This window comes from Phyllobates terribilis, unplaced genomic scaffold, assembly GCF_046119375.1.
Source record: "Phyllobates terribilis strain yellow unplaced genomic scaffold, ASM4611937v1 Scaffold_1__5_contigs__length_1240528914, whole genome shotgun sequence".
Lineage (NCBI taxonomy): Eukaryota > Metazoa > Chordata > Amphibia > Anura > Dendrobatidae > Phyllobates > Phyllobates terribilis.
Window position 1 is genome coordinate 72,966,566 of NW_027362761.1, and position 12,356 is coordinate 72,978,921.

General features: G+C 40.2%; 1 protein-coding gene across 1 annotated transcript in view; it reads right to left on the reverse strand.

The window, feature by feature from the left end:
• The window catches only part of NCBP1 (nuclear cap binding protein subunit 1), a 49,856-nt gene that overhangs the window by 16,155 nt on the left and 21,345 nt on the right, over positions 1 to 12,356 (reverse strand). The window contains exons 7-15 of the mRNA XM_073664440.1: positions 12,226 to 12,295; positions 11,921 to 12,136; positions 8,416 to 8,513; positions 7,120 to 7,183; positions 6,288 to 6,398; positions 5,773 to 5,837; positions 3,142 to 3,204; positions 1,625 to 1,699; positions 968 to 1,071 (exon numbers count right to left, since the gene is read on the reverse strand). Coding sequence (XP_073520541.1) covers positions 968 to 1,071; positions 1,625 to 1,699; positions 3,142 to 3,204; positions 5,773 to 5,837; positions 6,288 to 6,398; positions 7,120 to 7,183; positions 8,416 to 8,513; positions 11,921 to 12,136; positions 12,226 to 12,295 — 866 coding nt within the window. The remainder of the gene's footprint in view (positions 1 to 967; positions 1,072 to 1,624; positions 1,700 to 3,141; positions 3,205 to 5,772; positions 5,838 to 6,287; positions 6,399 to 7,119; positions 7,184 to 8,415; positions 8,514 to 11,920; positions 12,137 to 12,225; positions 12,296 to 12,356) is intronic.

The window sequence follows — 12,356 nt, forward strand, 5'->3', positions numbered from 1 at the left end:
CGTCAAGGACAGGAAACCAACTGATGCGGGAGAGAGGCACCGCCCTTTTATCTGTAGGTTTCCTGTCCTTGAAGGGCGGATCCCCTCTCTCCGTGGTGCAGTCATGGGGGAAGGAGAAAAATCTTTAAATGAGAAGGTGTGTCTGGTCTGTACTAATTATATATATATATATTTTACTGCAATGTTGCGTCGACAAAATAAACGTAATTCTGGCATTTAGAATTTTTTTCTCGTTACGCCGTTTACCAATCGGATTAATTCTTTTTTTCATATTGATAGATCGGGCGATTCTGAACACGGCGATACCAAATGTGTATGTGGGGTTTATTTTTATTTTTTATTATTTTCCTTTTGAATGGGGCAAAAGGGGGGGGGGGGGGGGTGATTTAAATATAATATATATATAATTTTTTTTTTTTTTTTTTTTTAACACTTTGCTTGCTTCTATAGTCTCCATAGGAGACTAGAAACAGCAACTGTCCGATCGCCTCTGCTACATAGAGGCGATGAGCAGATCACCTCTGTGTAGCAGAAATGCTCCTGTGCTATGAGCGCCGACCACTAGGTGGCACTCATAGCAATCTTTACATCACAACCACTTGGGTCTGCTGCAGACCCAGGGTTGTCATGCCCACCCATCAGTGACCCGCAATCACGTGACGGGGTCACTGATGGGAGGGGTAAGTGACAAGCTTCCGGCGCGGCGCTGTTAAATGCCGCTGTCAGAGATTGACAGCGGCATTTAACTAGTTAGCAGCCGCGGGTGGATCGCTATGTAATAATCAGCTGACATGTGCCCGGTTCAGTGCGGGCTCAGCGCCGGCCTTTCCGACGTGGTGCGTACTATTACTGACCACATCGGAAAGGGGTTAAATGAAAAAACCCTGTCTCCAGGCAAAAAGTGGACAATTTTGATCTTATTTTATTTATGGCAGATACAAAGCATCATCCAAAAACGCCAACTTACTGCTGCTTTCATCACCATATTTGAATACGCATTTTGGCTCAGCTGGGTATAATGCAGAAAATGATGAGGGAACAATATCCAATATTCGTTGGTGGTAAGAAAGTCTGAAATAAAAACAGACTGGTAAACATATATTAAAAGGCAAAGTTCACACATTTTATGCAGTAGAAAAGTGTGGCATACATACATGTGTGTTTTATTTCTAAGTATGTAAGAGGCAGAACATTATTTCTTGAGCTTGATGCAGCTTTCTTTCATTAGTCAACACTTACATGCAGTAATATTCACACTGCTCATGATCATTAGACCATTCAGTAACAGTATCATTGCCCAGGGTGATAACTAGACCAAGGTAAACTCATATTTACAGCAGTGGGTAGAGGGGAGGCTAAACATGCACTTTACAATATAAGAAGGTTGTTTCAACTAAACAACCTCTCCTTAATAAAAGGCCAAAATAGGTTATATGGACTTCATAAAAAGGGTAGGCCGTTCCTTGGCAAAGAGCAAATGGGAATTAACATTGCACCATTGTCAGCAACCAGGACGGATTGCCTTAGGAGTAGGGGTTGTTCAGTTGACTGAAATATGAAACACGCAAATGTAATATTCCAAAAAGTAAAAGATTTTATCAACAGGCGATAGAACATTCACTACCTCATGCATTTTTCCAAGACTTCCCGAACAAACTGGGGTTTAGGTCTATTCAAGTCCTGTGAAAGGCAATCAGACCTGAAATATAAAGAGATAGTAGTAATTATCTTGTTTTGGAAAGTAGACGATACAAGTTTCTGCTAAAAAAACAAAAAAAACAAACAACCTCTGTAAAGTCTGCATGACAGATTGTGTAAAACATTGATCAAACCATCTAAACTTCCTGCTGTGCTCACTATATAATCAGCTCTTCTTCAAATTATTTGTATTAATTTTTAAAGGGAAGGGTTACAATACACACACACACGGAAATATAGATATATAATTTCTATGTAACAAGAAAAATGGGAGGAAAAGGGAAGGGATAAACAGAATGTAGAGAAAAGGGACAAAGGAACATAAATAAAAACATATACATAAAAGGTCAACTGAACCAATTGCACCTTGCAATACAATATTTGCAGAGAAAAGAACATTAGTCTATTCAATCATAAATGAATGGTATAGATTTCCGTTATACAAATTTTAATCATATCTTTTGCTTTTAAGGACTCCTATTTATGAGGATATATCGAGTTCCATATGAACATTTCAAGTCATATGTTGAGAGTGTGTTATTTCTGATTGCATACGTATATTCAAACATTATTGTTCATAATTCTGTCTATAACTTCTGTAATTGAGGGAATACACGTTTGTTTTCATTTAGACAATAACAGCTTTGTTACCAAGAAAATTTGTATTATAGATCTTACTTTAAGTGGAAAATCATATATTCCCAGGGATAGAATGGCTAATTGAGGAGTAGGTGGAATATCTATGTTGCATATTTTATCAACCCAAAAACCTCTGTTCAAAGAGAAAAGATTAATGAAGTCCCATAGTATATGTAAAAGAGGACCTTTTTGGCTACATTCTCTCCAACATAATTCAGATTGGGAAATATTCTATCAATGAAGTTTTGCTGGGGTATAATACCATTTTGTCATGGTTTTACAATATGATTCGTGACTATATAATCAGCTCTTGAAGGGATAGATCACCAGCCATGATTTGGTTAAAGTGCAACTGTGCTTTCAAGAAACTTTTCAGACTAAACGGTACCACGTGACAGTAAAACTATATCTAGCCATTATATGACGGGTGTCCTGAATTTTCCCTCTGATCGCTCTATTTATAATTTGCAATCCACTCTGAGCTGGTGGGAGGAGACTAGCTGCTAGGATTGCAGACATACACAGGTAACAAAGGAGACATGCAACAGAGACACAAAGGAAAAGCAGAACGGATGTCTATACGGGGCTGAGGCAACAAGATTTCAAGGGAGCTTTTTAACAAATCTATTTCTCTTGTATTGGGGGAGGGGAGGTCTCATATGGCGGGGGAGGTCTGGTAAGTGGGGAAAGAAACAGATTACTCTGATAAGATACTTTACAGAAGTTTCTTAAAAATCAGACCGGACTAGGACTATTGATTTATGCAACGTTTGTTGAAAATACAGTTCCCATTTAAGCACTTACCAATCTTCCCAATTCCATCTGAATTGAAAGTTACTCAGGTGGTGAGAAAACCAATTTATGAACCTGGAGGCAAAGTAAAAAAAAAAAAAAAAGATTAACAAAATATCAAAATAGTAAGAATGCACACTTAAAATGAGTTGTCAAAGGTCATCAAATAGCAGATAAGTGGTGGTGTGACACCCGGCACTCCCATCGACCAGTTGTTCCCGATGCTAGCAGCAGCCGGATGTTATGAGCTGCACAGAACAGCTCTATCAACTGTATAGTAGGAGCAGCTACTGCACATCTGCCCCTATTCTAATTAATGATCTGCAGTACCCCACTGAGACCACTATACAGTTGTGCTGTTCCACAGCTGATAACATCCAGCCGCACCAGAAACAGCTGACTGGCACAGGTGGGGGGTATGGCACACCCCCGCCTATGGATATTGAGGACTTATCCTAGGGCAGGGTTACACTAGCATATAAATTGGATAAGTACTATCAGATAGCACTCGGACCAATGTTATTCAATGGAGCAGTGCTGATGACAGATTTTTTTTTTTTCCTTTTCAGACAGAATCTGTCTGTGAGAAAAAACCAAAAACCACAGTATGCTGCAATTTCACTCTGAAATCTTAAGAGACTCACTCATTGAAGTCTATGGGTGTGTAGAAAACATCAAACTGCTCTCAGATGACATCGGAGTCAGATTTCTGCAAACTCACACAATGGAGAAGATGAAGAAATGTTGTGCTCCATCTGCTCCTCACACTGTGGTACATTTCTCTCATCTAAGAGAATCCGATCACGCTATGCTGATATTCTGAGCAAACTCAAATCAAAGTTTGATCGGAGTGTGCTTTGAGACCAGATTCTCTCGGAGAGAATCTACGGTCATGTAACCCTGGTCTATGGAGTGGACAACCCTTTGTAGGAAAGCAGAAGGTAAAGTCTTGGGTAGGAGATCGTGGCTTGTGAAAGCATTCACCCCTCTGGCATTTTTTGTGTTTTGCTACCTCACAACCTGGAATTTCACTGTTTTAGGGTTTGCATCAGTTCAAGTAAAGAACATGCCTATAACTGAACATTTGGTTTTCTTTTTATTGTGAAGCAAACAAAATAACTGAAAACTTCAGTGTGCATAAGTATTCACCCCCCTAAAGTCAGTACTTTCTAGAGCCTTCTTTTGTGGCAATTACAGCTGCAAGTCGCTTTGGATAAGTCTCTATGAGCTTGCCATATCTTCCACTGGGGGATTTTTGCCCATTCATCAAGGCAAAACTGCTCCAGCTCCTTAAAGTTAGATGGTTTCCTCTGGTGAACAACAATGTTCAAGTCGGACCACAGATTCTCAATTGGATTAAGGTATGGGCTTTGACTAGGCCACGCCAAAACATTTACACGTTTCCCCTTAAAACCACTCGAGTGTTGCTTTAGTCGTTTGCTTTGGGTCATTGTCTCATTGGAAGGTGAACCTCCATCCCAGTCTCAAATCACTGACAGACTGAAGCAGGTTTTGCTCAAGAATATCCCTGTATTTCGCACCATCCATCTACCCCTTGACACGGACCATTTTCTCTGTCCCCGCTGCTGAAAAACATCCTCACAGCATGATGCTGCCACCACCATTTTTCACTGTGGGGATGTTGTTCTTAGGGTGAAGAGTGGGGTAAGTTTGGTGCCATAGCGTTTACCTTGGTGCCCAAAAAGTTCAATTTTGGTCTCATCTGCCCACATCACTTCCTCCATATATTTGGGGATTCTCCCACATCTTTTGACAAACTGAAAACTAGCCTTATAATTTGTGTAAGTAAAGGCTTTGTTCTGCCCACTCTTCCATAAAGGCCACCTCTATGGAGTGTATGGCTTATTGTGGTCGTATGGACAGATACTCCAGTCTCTGCTTGGGAAATCTGCAGTTCCTTCAGGGTTACCTTTGGCCTCTGTGCTGCCTCTCTGATTAATGCCCTCCTTGCCTGGGCTGAGAGTTTTAGTGGGCGACCCTCTCTTGGCAGGTTTGTTTTGTTGTGGCACCATGCTCTTTCTATTTGAAGATAATGGATTTGATGACGCACCGGGGGATCAACAGACATTGGGATATATATAATTTTTTTTTTTTTTTTTTAAAGAACCCATCCCTGACTTGTTTGGAGATCTCCTTGGTCTTCATGGTGTTGTTTGGTCAGTGGTGCCTCTTGCTTAATGGTGTTGCAGCCTCTGTGGCCTTTCAGTAAAGGTGTGTATATACTGACAGACCATGTGACACCTAGATTGCACACAGGTGGACTTCCTTTCACTATGCATGTTACATATGAAGGGAACTGCTTGCACTAGTTTTGTTTTTGGTGCAACCAGTGGAAATCAACATTCTGTTTTGAGATAAAAGCCCTGTGCCTTATTGTTCCAAGCAGCTGCCAGAGAGCGTGAATCTATGACAACCTTATTATCGATGGTGATGACATTTGGGTTATCTGAACACAGTTCACTTACTTTTAATGATATTACTATCAATTTACAATAAAGATTTTTTTTCCCCAATAAAAAGATGGATGTCTCAGACGGCATTATTGTTACCAATTAAACCATGTTCAGCCACAGATATTATGCAGAAAAAGCCAACACTGCAATGGACTACAGAGTGAATTACCTGTCAATACAATTTACATTCATTGTATCCAATCGAGTGTACAGCATTTCAGTAGCTTGGGCAAGCTGGTTTAGTCATTAAGGATTTAAAAGTAGATAAAGCCAGAGGGGAAGGGCAATACCATATACACAATAGTGTGCATGTCTATGACGAAAACTACATGGAACACATTCATGGCACATTATATGAAAAAAAAATAAATAACCCACAGCAGAAACCAGAAGAAAAAGATGGTGGTCGACACACAGCTGCCAAATAAATACCGAGAATGTGATAGTGGGTAAGATATGAACCAGAAGTAGATACAATAAAAACAGGAACATAAAAAACCCTAAACAAATATAGGGTTCTTTTAGACAGTGGCTGATGTGAAAACCTCCCATCTCAGTTCCACTGTGGTTTTGTAACACTTTTGGCATCTTGAGATTAGGGGAAATGTGGGAAAAATGTTGTACTAGTTCCCCGTCAATTAGGCACTTCCTAGCTAATAAACTAATTACTCTTCAAAAGGATACCACTTGTGGCAATGATCCTGGTTGAAGCTTGCAGAGTTCAATTAACAATGTTGTGTACATGACCTCGATGTGTGGTGGAACTGGAATCTGAAATAATTCCCCAAAGATGACCTAGAGCGTAAAATAAAAAAGTAATGTGTAAATAACAATGGAAAATAATTAGATCATTAGCAAATGTACAAAATACTGATTGCTTTAAAAGGGATCCTGTCAAAACTGCAGGCAGCAAGAATTAGGCACTGGCTGTGTTATCGCAGTCTTGTATGTTCCGACTCGGAAATGATGCTGCATTTCAGAAAAGCAGTGCTTTGAAGAGCCAAACGGAGTACATGCTACCTTGGTCTAGACATTTGAGAAGCCTCTCCCTGCCCAGCACCCCATGACTGACCGTTCTCTCCACGCGTGTCTGTGAAACGCCCAGAGGAACGCCTCATTCACACATCGGTATTTAAACACTTATGTAAAAAAATGTCAGCGTTGTGAATCAGTATGTTATCAGTGTGTCAGCGGTTTTTCACAGATAAAAGAAATTTCAAAGCTTCTCCTATACACAAATGGCACATGCATGCCATCCGGGTGTTGTACATGTTTTTCAAAGACCCATAGGCTTATATTGGCTCTTGTCATCAGTGCTGCCAGAAAAGCACGGACATGTGAAGAAAAAGATAGATTATAATGGGTACGTGTTGTATCCGTGATAAAAAAAATGATACAACATGTACGTGTGACACAGACATCGGAGTGACGCCTAAGACATGCAAGGAAGCAATAATGCGACAAATGTCTGATTCATGCTGCCTCTGGTACTTTGAAATACTTTCAAAAGACATACCTCAACAATATGATAGTTCAAGGGAATCTTGTTTTTCCCTGGGTAGCTAAGAAGCTGGGCAGCACTAAAGTGAAAAAAAGGAAACAATCTTGTTAGAAAGGCAGCAACAAAGAACAGAAGGTCACTACACCCGTCATCCTGTGTTCATGTCTACTGAGCCTACTGTAAAAGCAATGTGACCACAACTTTTTCTAGCCTCTATTTAGGTTGGTAGGAAGAGGAAATAGTCTTTGCAGACTACATGTCCAGGTGCTAGTTAGAGCCCACCTCATCTTCCTTTATTATTTTCTTTCCTGGCACATCATGTCGCTATAGGATACAGCCCACACAAACTGCCTTTTTGCCCTTCAATATACCCTGTTCCCTTATCCCTAAGGTCTGTGAAAAAAAACATTTGGCAGTCAGTAAAAAGGTTCAGAACTGACTAAGTGGGCAAGAAATGGCAGCACACGTTGCGTGATAGCTTTGGGGCATCTTGATTTTCTTGTTGGACATTGGCTTACTTTAAACAAAAATTGCAGCAAAATATTTGTCTAACCATTTACATGAGGCATAAGTCTGGTCTACCACATGAGCACTAGTTTGATCTTTCTGTAAAGAAGTGTGGCACATATTGCTTAGTAACTCTGCCCCACCGTCTTCAACTTAGCATCAGGCTGCACGTAAGAGTAAGGAGAGCTACTCCAAATAATCAGACAACTGGGCATACTATTGCTACAATAAATCCTACTGACACTGTCCAGTATTAAAACACACACTTTCGCACTGTCTCTAGGGAAGATTTTGCTTTAACCCTTTCTCTACTTTATCTGAACATTTTGCACGAATATAAAGTAAACCATGCCAAGACAAAACTATTGGACATCTGATTGCAAATCCTATGGCTAAAAGTGCATTTAGACAGAAAAGAATTATCACAAGCAAGTGTCTGTAATCATTCATGCCGCATTCACACATCTGTGTCATGGTCTGAGGATGGACCATGATTCACGGACTGGCTGCGAGTCTCCTGACCCCATCTTGACAGTCTCATAGGCATATAGGAGCCTGTCAAGGTCAGGTCTAAAGACTCGCGACAGGTCTGGGAATCATAGTCCGTACCGTTACACGTGTGAATGTGGTCTTAATGCAAACAGGCTACCAATCATCTGATTAACAAGCACTTGTTCATCGGGTGAAATGAACTTTTGAAAATCCATGACATATTTAAAACTGAGAAAAATAATGGCTTGTGTAATTTTTCTGTATACAAACATCAAAAATGGTATTTAAAAAAATACTTCATGCATCCGTTACCAGGTTTTCCTCTCTCTCCAGTGTGATTTAATGATGCAGTGCAGATTTTCTTCAATAACAAATCGCTCTACAGAATGAGTTCCAGGCATTACTGGACCCTAAAACAGCAAAAACAATATAAATTTACATGCATTGATAGGATTTTAGAGAAAACCACTGCCCTAGACATTTATTACCTAGTGCACTTGTAAAATCCTAATTGGGTGACGGCTGCCAACATTGGGGGCTGATACTAAGCCAGTAGTGCTAGTTCCTACACATGCCAAACTTATCAGATTGCACACACCACTAGGGGAAGCCAATGGAAACTAAAGACATTAAGGCTGTGAACCCACTATGAGCTTTTAGTGAGTTTTGACAGCGTATTTTCACAGTCAAAAACAGTGCTGTACAGTTCCAGCAGAGTGGATGGGATTTATAGAAAGCTCATGCCCACTGTGCTTTTTTACTCAGTGTAAACTGACCTGCGGTGTGTGTGTTTCATATCCACAACATGACAATTTCTCTTGCGGGTACACAGTTTTTTGTGGAATTTCCCCATAGAGTTGCATTAGATGTGGGAAATCCGCGTTAAAAAACACGTAAACGTTTAGCGAGTTTCCGCAACGGAAACTAATCAAATGCATGTTGTTATCTGCACATCACTGTCAATGTTTTGTCAAAGCCAAATGCTAAGAAGTATCAAAAACAAGGCACAATTAAATTACAACATGACATACTAAAAAGACAAAAAAATGTGACATCGAAAATGCATGGAAACCAACCTACTCAAAAACACAAGGAAAAAAATGCAAGTAACCTATTTTACTTAGGCGCAGAAAGACTGCAACATCAAAAACTCATTGTGGAAACATTGCCTAAAGGGTCATTGACACTGCAAGTTAATCGTGGAAAAACATTAAACCGCTAATTTCACAATGCTTGTTCATCGGATGACATGATCTTTTGTGCAGCACTAAAGATCATGGTTCTCGGCGGTTCATCATCCGGCTTAAACAGAACTCCCACTGCCAAGAACCATGGCAGCCTATACGCACGGGTGATTATACAGCGCTCAAAATGCATTGTTTATAAACGACCACCCCAAGTGGCATCCAGAGGACTGGTGGAATTAGAAAGATAATCTTTGCCTTTTCTTGCATTAAAAGTTATCACATTTACACTGGCTAAGTGATCCTTTCTGATTAATGGGGATAAGTCCACTGGGAACCTGAAAGATCCTGAGAACACAATTCATCGTCTCAGGAAAGGTCAGCTAAAAAGCAGTAATTACAGCAGAGCCACTCACTGCATCAACTGTCATCTAACCTAGATTATAGAGATCAGAAGAGACACTATGGTGCCACACAGGGGGTCCTGCTTATGTGCAAGAAAAGGAAACTGAGTGCAGACCCTGAGCTAAATCAGTCTGTTGTGCCCCCCCATGGCAAGAGATGATCTAAACCCTGGCTAAATAATTATGTACAATGAGGCAAATTTCACTTATTATAATGTAATGGACTTGCTGTGCTGCAGTATTTGTTGTCAGTCAATGCAATACAGAGCTCTGAAAAAGAAGTATTCATACTGGTGAATATTTCCACATTGTGTTGGTATAGATCACATAAAATCCCAATAAAATAGTTTAAGTTTGTGAGTGTAACATTAAAAACAAAGCAGCAAGTATTTGTGAAGGATAAAAGAATGGATACATGGTTTTCTAATTCTATTAAAAATATAAATCTGAAAATTGTGACATGAATTTGTATTCAGCCCCTTGTAGTCTGATACTCCCAAATAAAATCCTGAGTGACCAATTGCCTCTAGGAGTCACATAATTAGTAAATGGTCTACCGACGTGCAATATATTCTCAGTATAACTACAGCTGTTCTGTGAAGGCCTCAGAGACTTGAAAACATTAGGGATCAGACAGCACCATGAAAACCAAGGAACACACAAGACAGGTCAGGGATAAAGTTGTGGAGAAGAGTAAAGAAAGATAATCACAGAATATCTCAAGGAGTACTGTTCAATCCAGCATCCAAATATGGAAGAAGTATGGCAAACCTACCAAGACATTGCCATCCACCTAAACAAGGAGAGCACTAATTAGAGAAGCAGCCAAGAGGCCCATGGTCACTCTGGAGGAGCTGCAGAGGTCCACAGTTCAGGTGGGAGAATCTGTCCACAGGAGAACTATTAGTTGTATACTCTAATAATCTGGTCTTTATGGAAGAGTGGCAAGAAGAAAGCCATTTTTGAAAGCAAGCCATAAGAATTCCCGTTTGCAGCTACATGACTTTTTGCTAAGGGACATCGCTAGCATGTTGAAGATGGTGCTCTGGTCAGATGAGACCAAAAGTAGAACTTTCTCGCCTAAATACAAAACGCTCTGTGTGGCGGAAAACTTAACACTGCAAGTCACGCTGAAAACACCATCCCCACCGTCAAACATGGTGGTGGCAGCATCATACTGTGGGGATGCTTTTTTTCAGCAGGGACAGGGACGTTGGTCAGAGTTGATGGTAAAATGGATGGAGCTAAATACAGGGCAATCCTGGAAGAAAACCTGTTAGAGGCGGCAAAAGACGTGAGACTGGGGCGTAGGTTCACCTTCCAGCAGGACAACGACCCTAAGCATACTGCCAGAATTACAGTGGGATGGTCTATATCAAAGTATTTTCATGTGCGTGAATGATTCAGTCACAGTCCAGACCTAAATCCCATCGAGAATCTGACTTGAAAATTGCTGTTCACAGACGCTTTCCATCTAATCTCACTGAGCTAGAGCTAGTTTGCAAAGAAAAGGAAAACATTTTCAGCCTCTAGATGTGCAAAGCTGATAGAGAACATAACCCAAAAGACTTGCAGTGAAAGGTGGTCCGACAAAGTATTGACTAAGGGGTGCTGAATACAAATGTACGTCACAATTTTCAAATATTTAGAAAACCATGCATAAATTTCCATTACACTTCCCAAGTACTTGCTACTTTGTGCTGTTATAGCACATACATCCAAATAAAAAATATTTAAATTTGTTGGTGTAATGTGAAAAAAAAAGTTGAAAAGTTCACGAGGTTTGAATACTTTAAGGCACTATGATTATGTGTCCACCTTTTTACTTATAAATGAACGTACATCTCATTGTATTTCATTATATCATTGAATTTTTATCACTAGTGGAGAGAGTATGAATTGTTATCCTTTCGGCGAGCACGCTCGGGAGCTTGCTGAGTTTTTGCGGCGTGCTCGGCATCGATGAAAATGTCGCCGCGGCTGCATGTGTCACATCTGTTATACACCTGTGACACATGTAGGGATTGCCCAACAAACAGGCAGACAGTCCCTGCATGTGTCACAGGTGTATAACAGATGTGATACATGCGACACATGCAGCCACGGCTAACACTTTCATCGATGCCGAGCACGCCGCAAATACTCCGAGTAATGATTCACTCTCGCTCATCACTAATTGTATTTTTATTTAATACAATGTTGTTCAAGATTAAGAAAATAAATAAATACCTCTGGGGCATCTGTGTAGTCAAACATCCTAAAAATGACCCTTGGCATGGGATAGACAGAATCCTTTGTGTGAGGTGGTGGTGTAAATGGTGGCAAATTATGTTGCAAGGCTTCACACAGTATACTATCAAAAGCAAGGTAGGGGCGCAGTATGTGTCTCTCCTGCCAGCGATCCTTCTTCAACTTTTGAATCTGAGCCCATAGACAATCCAGGTACTAAAAGAAGAAAAATTTAAAATGTATAGTCTTGGACAACTGATGCCATATTCAAAAGAAAAAAAAGAAAAAAAAGGGAGGTACTTTACCTCCTCTTGTGGGTGAGGCTTATCTGCTGACCATACTTGTAACATAGGCAAATGGATTTTCTGACGTTGCCTAAAGGGAAAGAAGTTATCAGATTTACACTTAATAAAATAGAATGCATTTCCAGCATAAA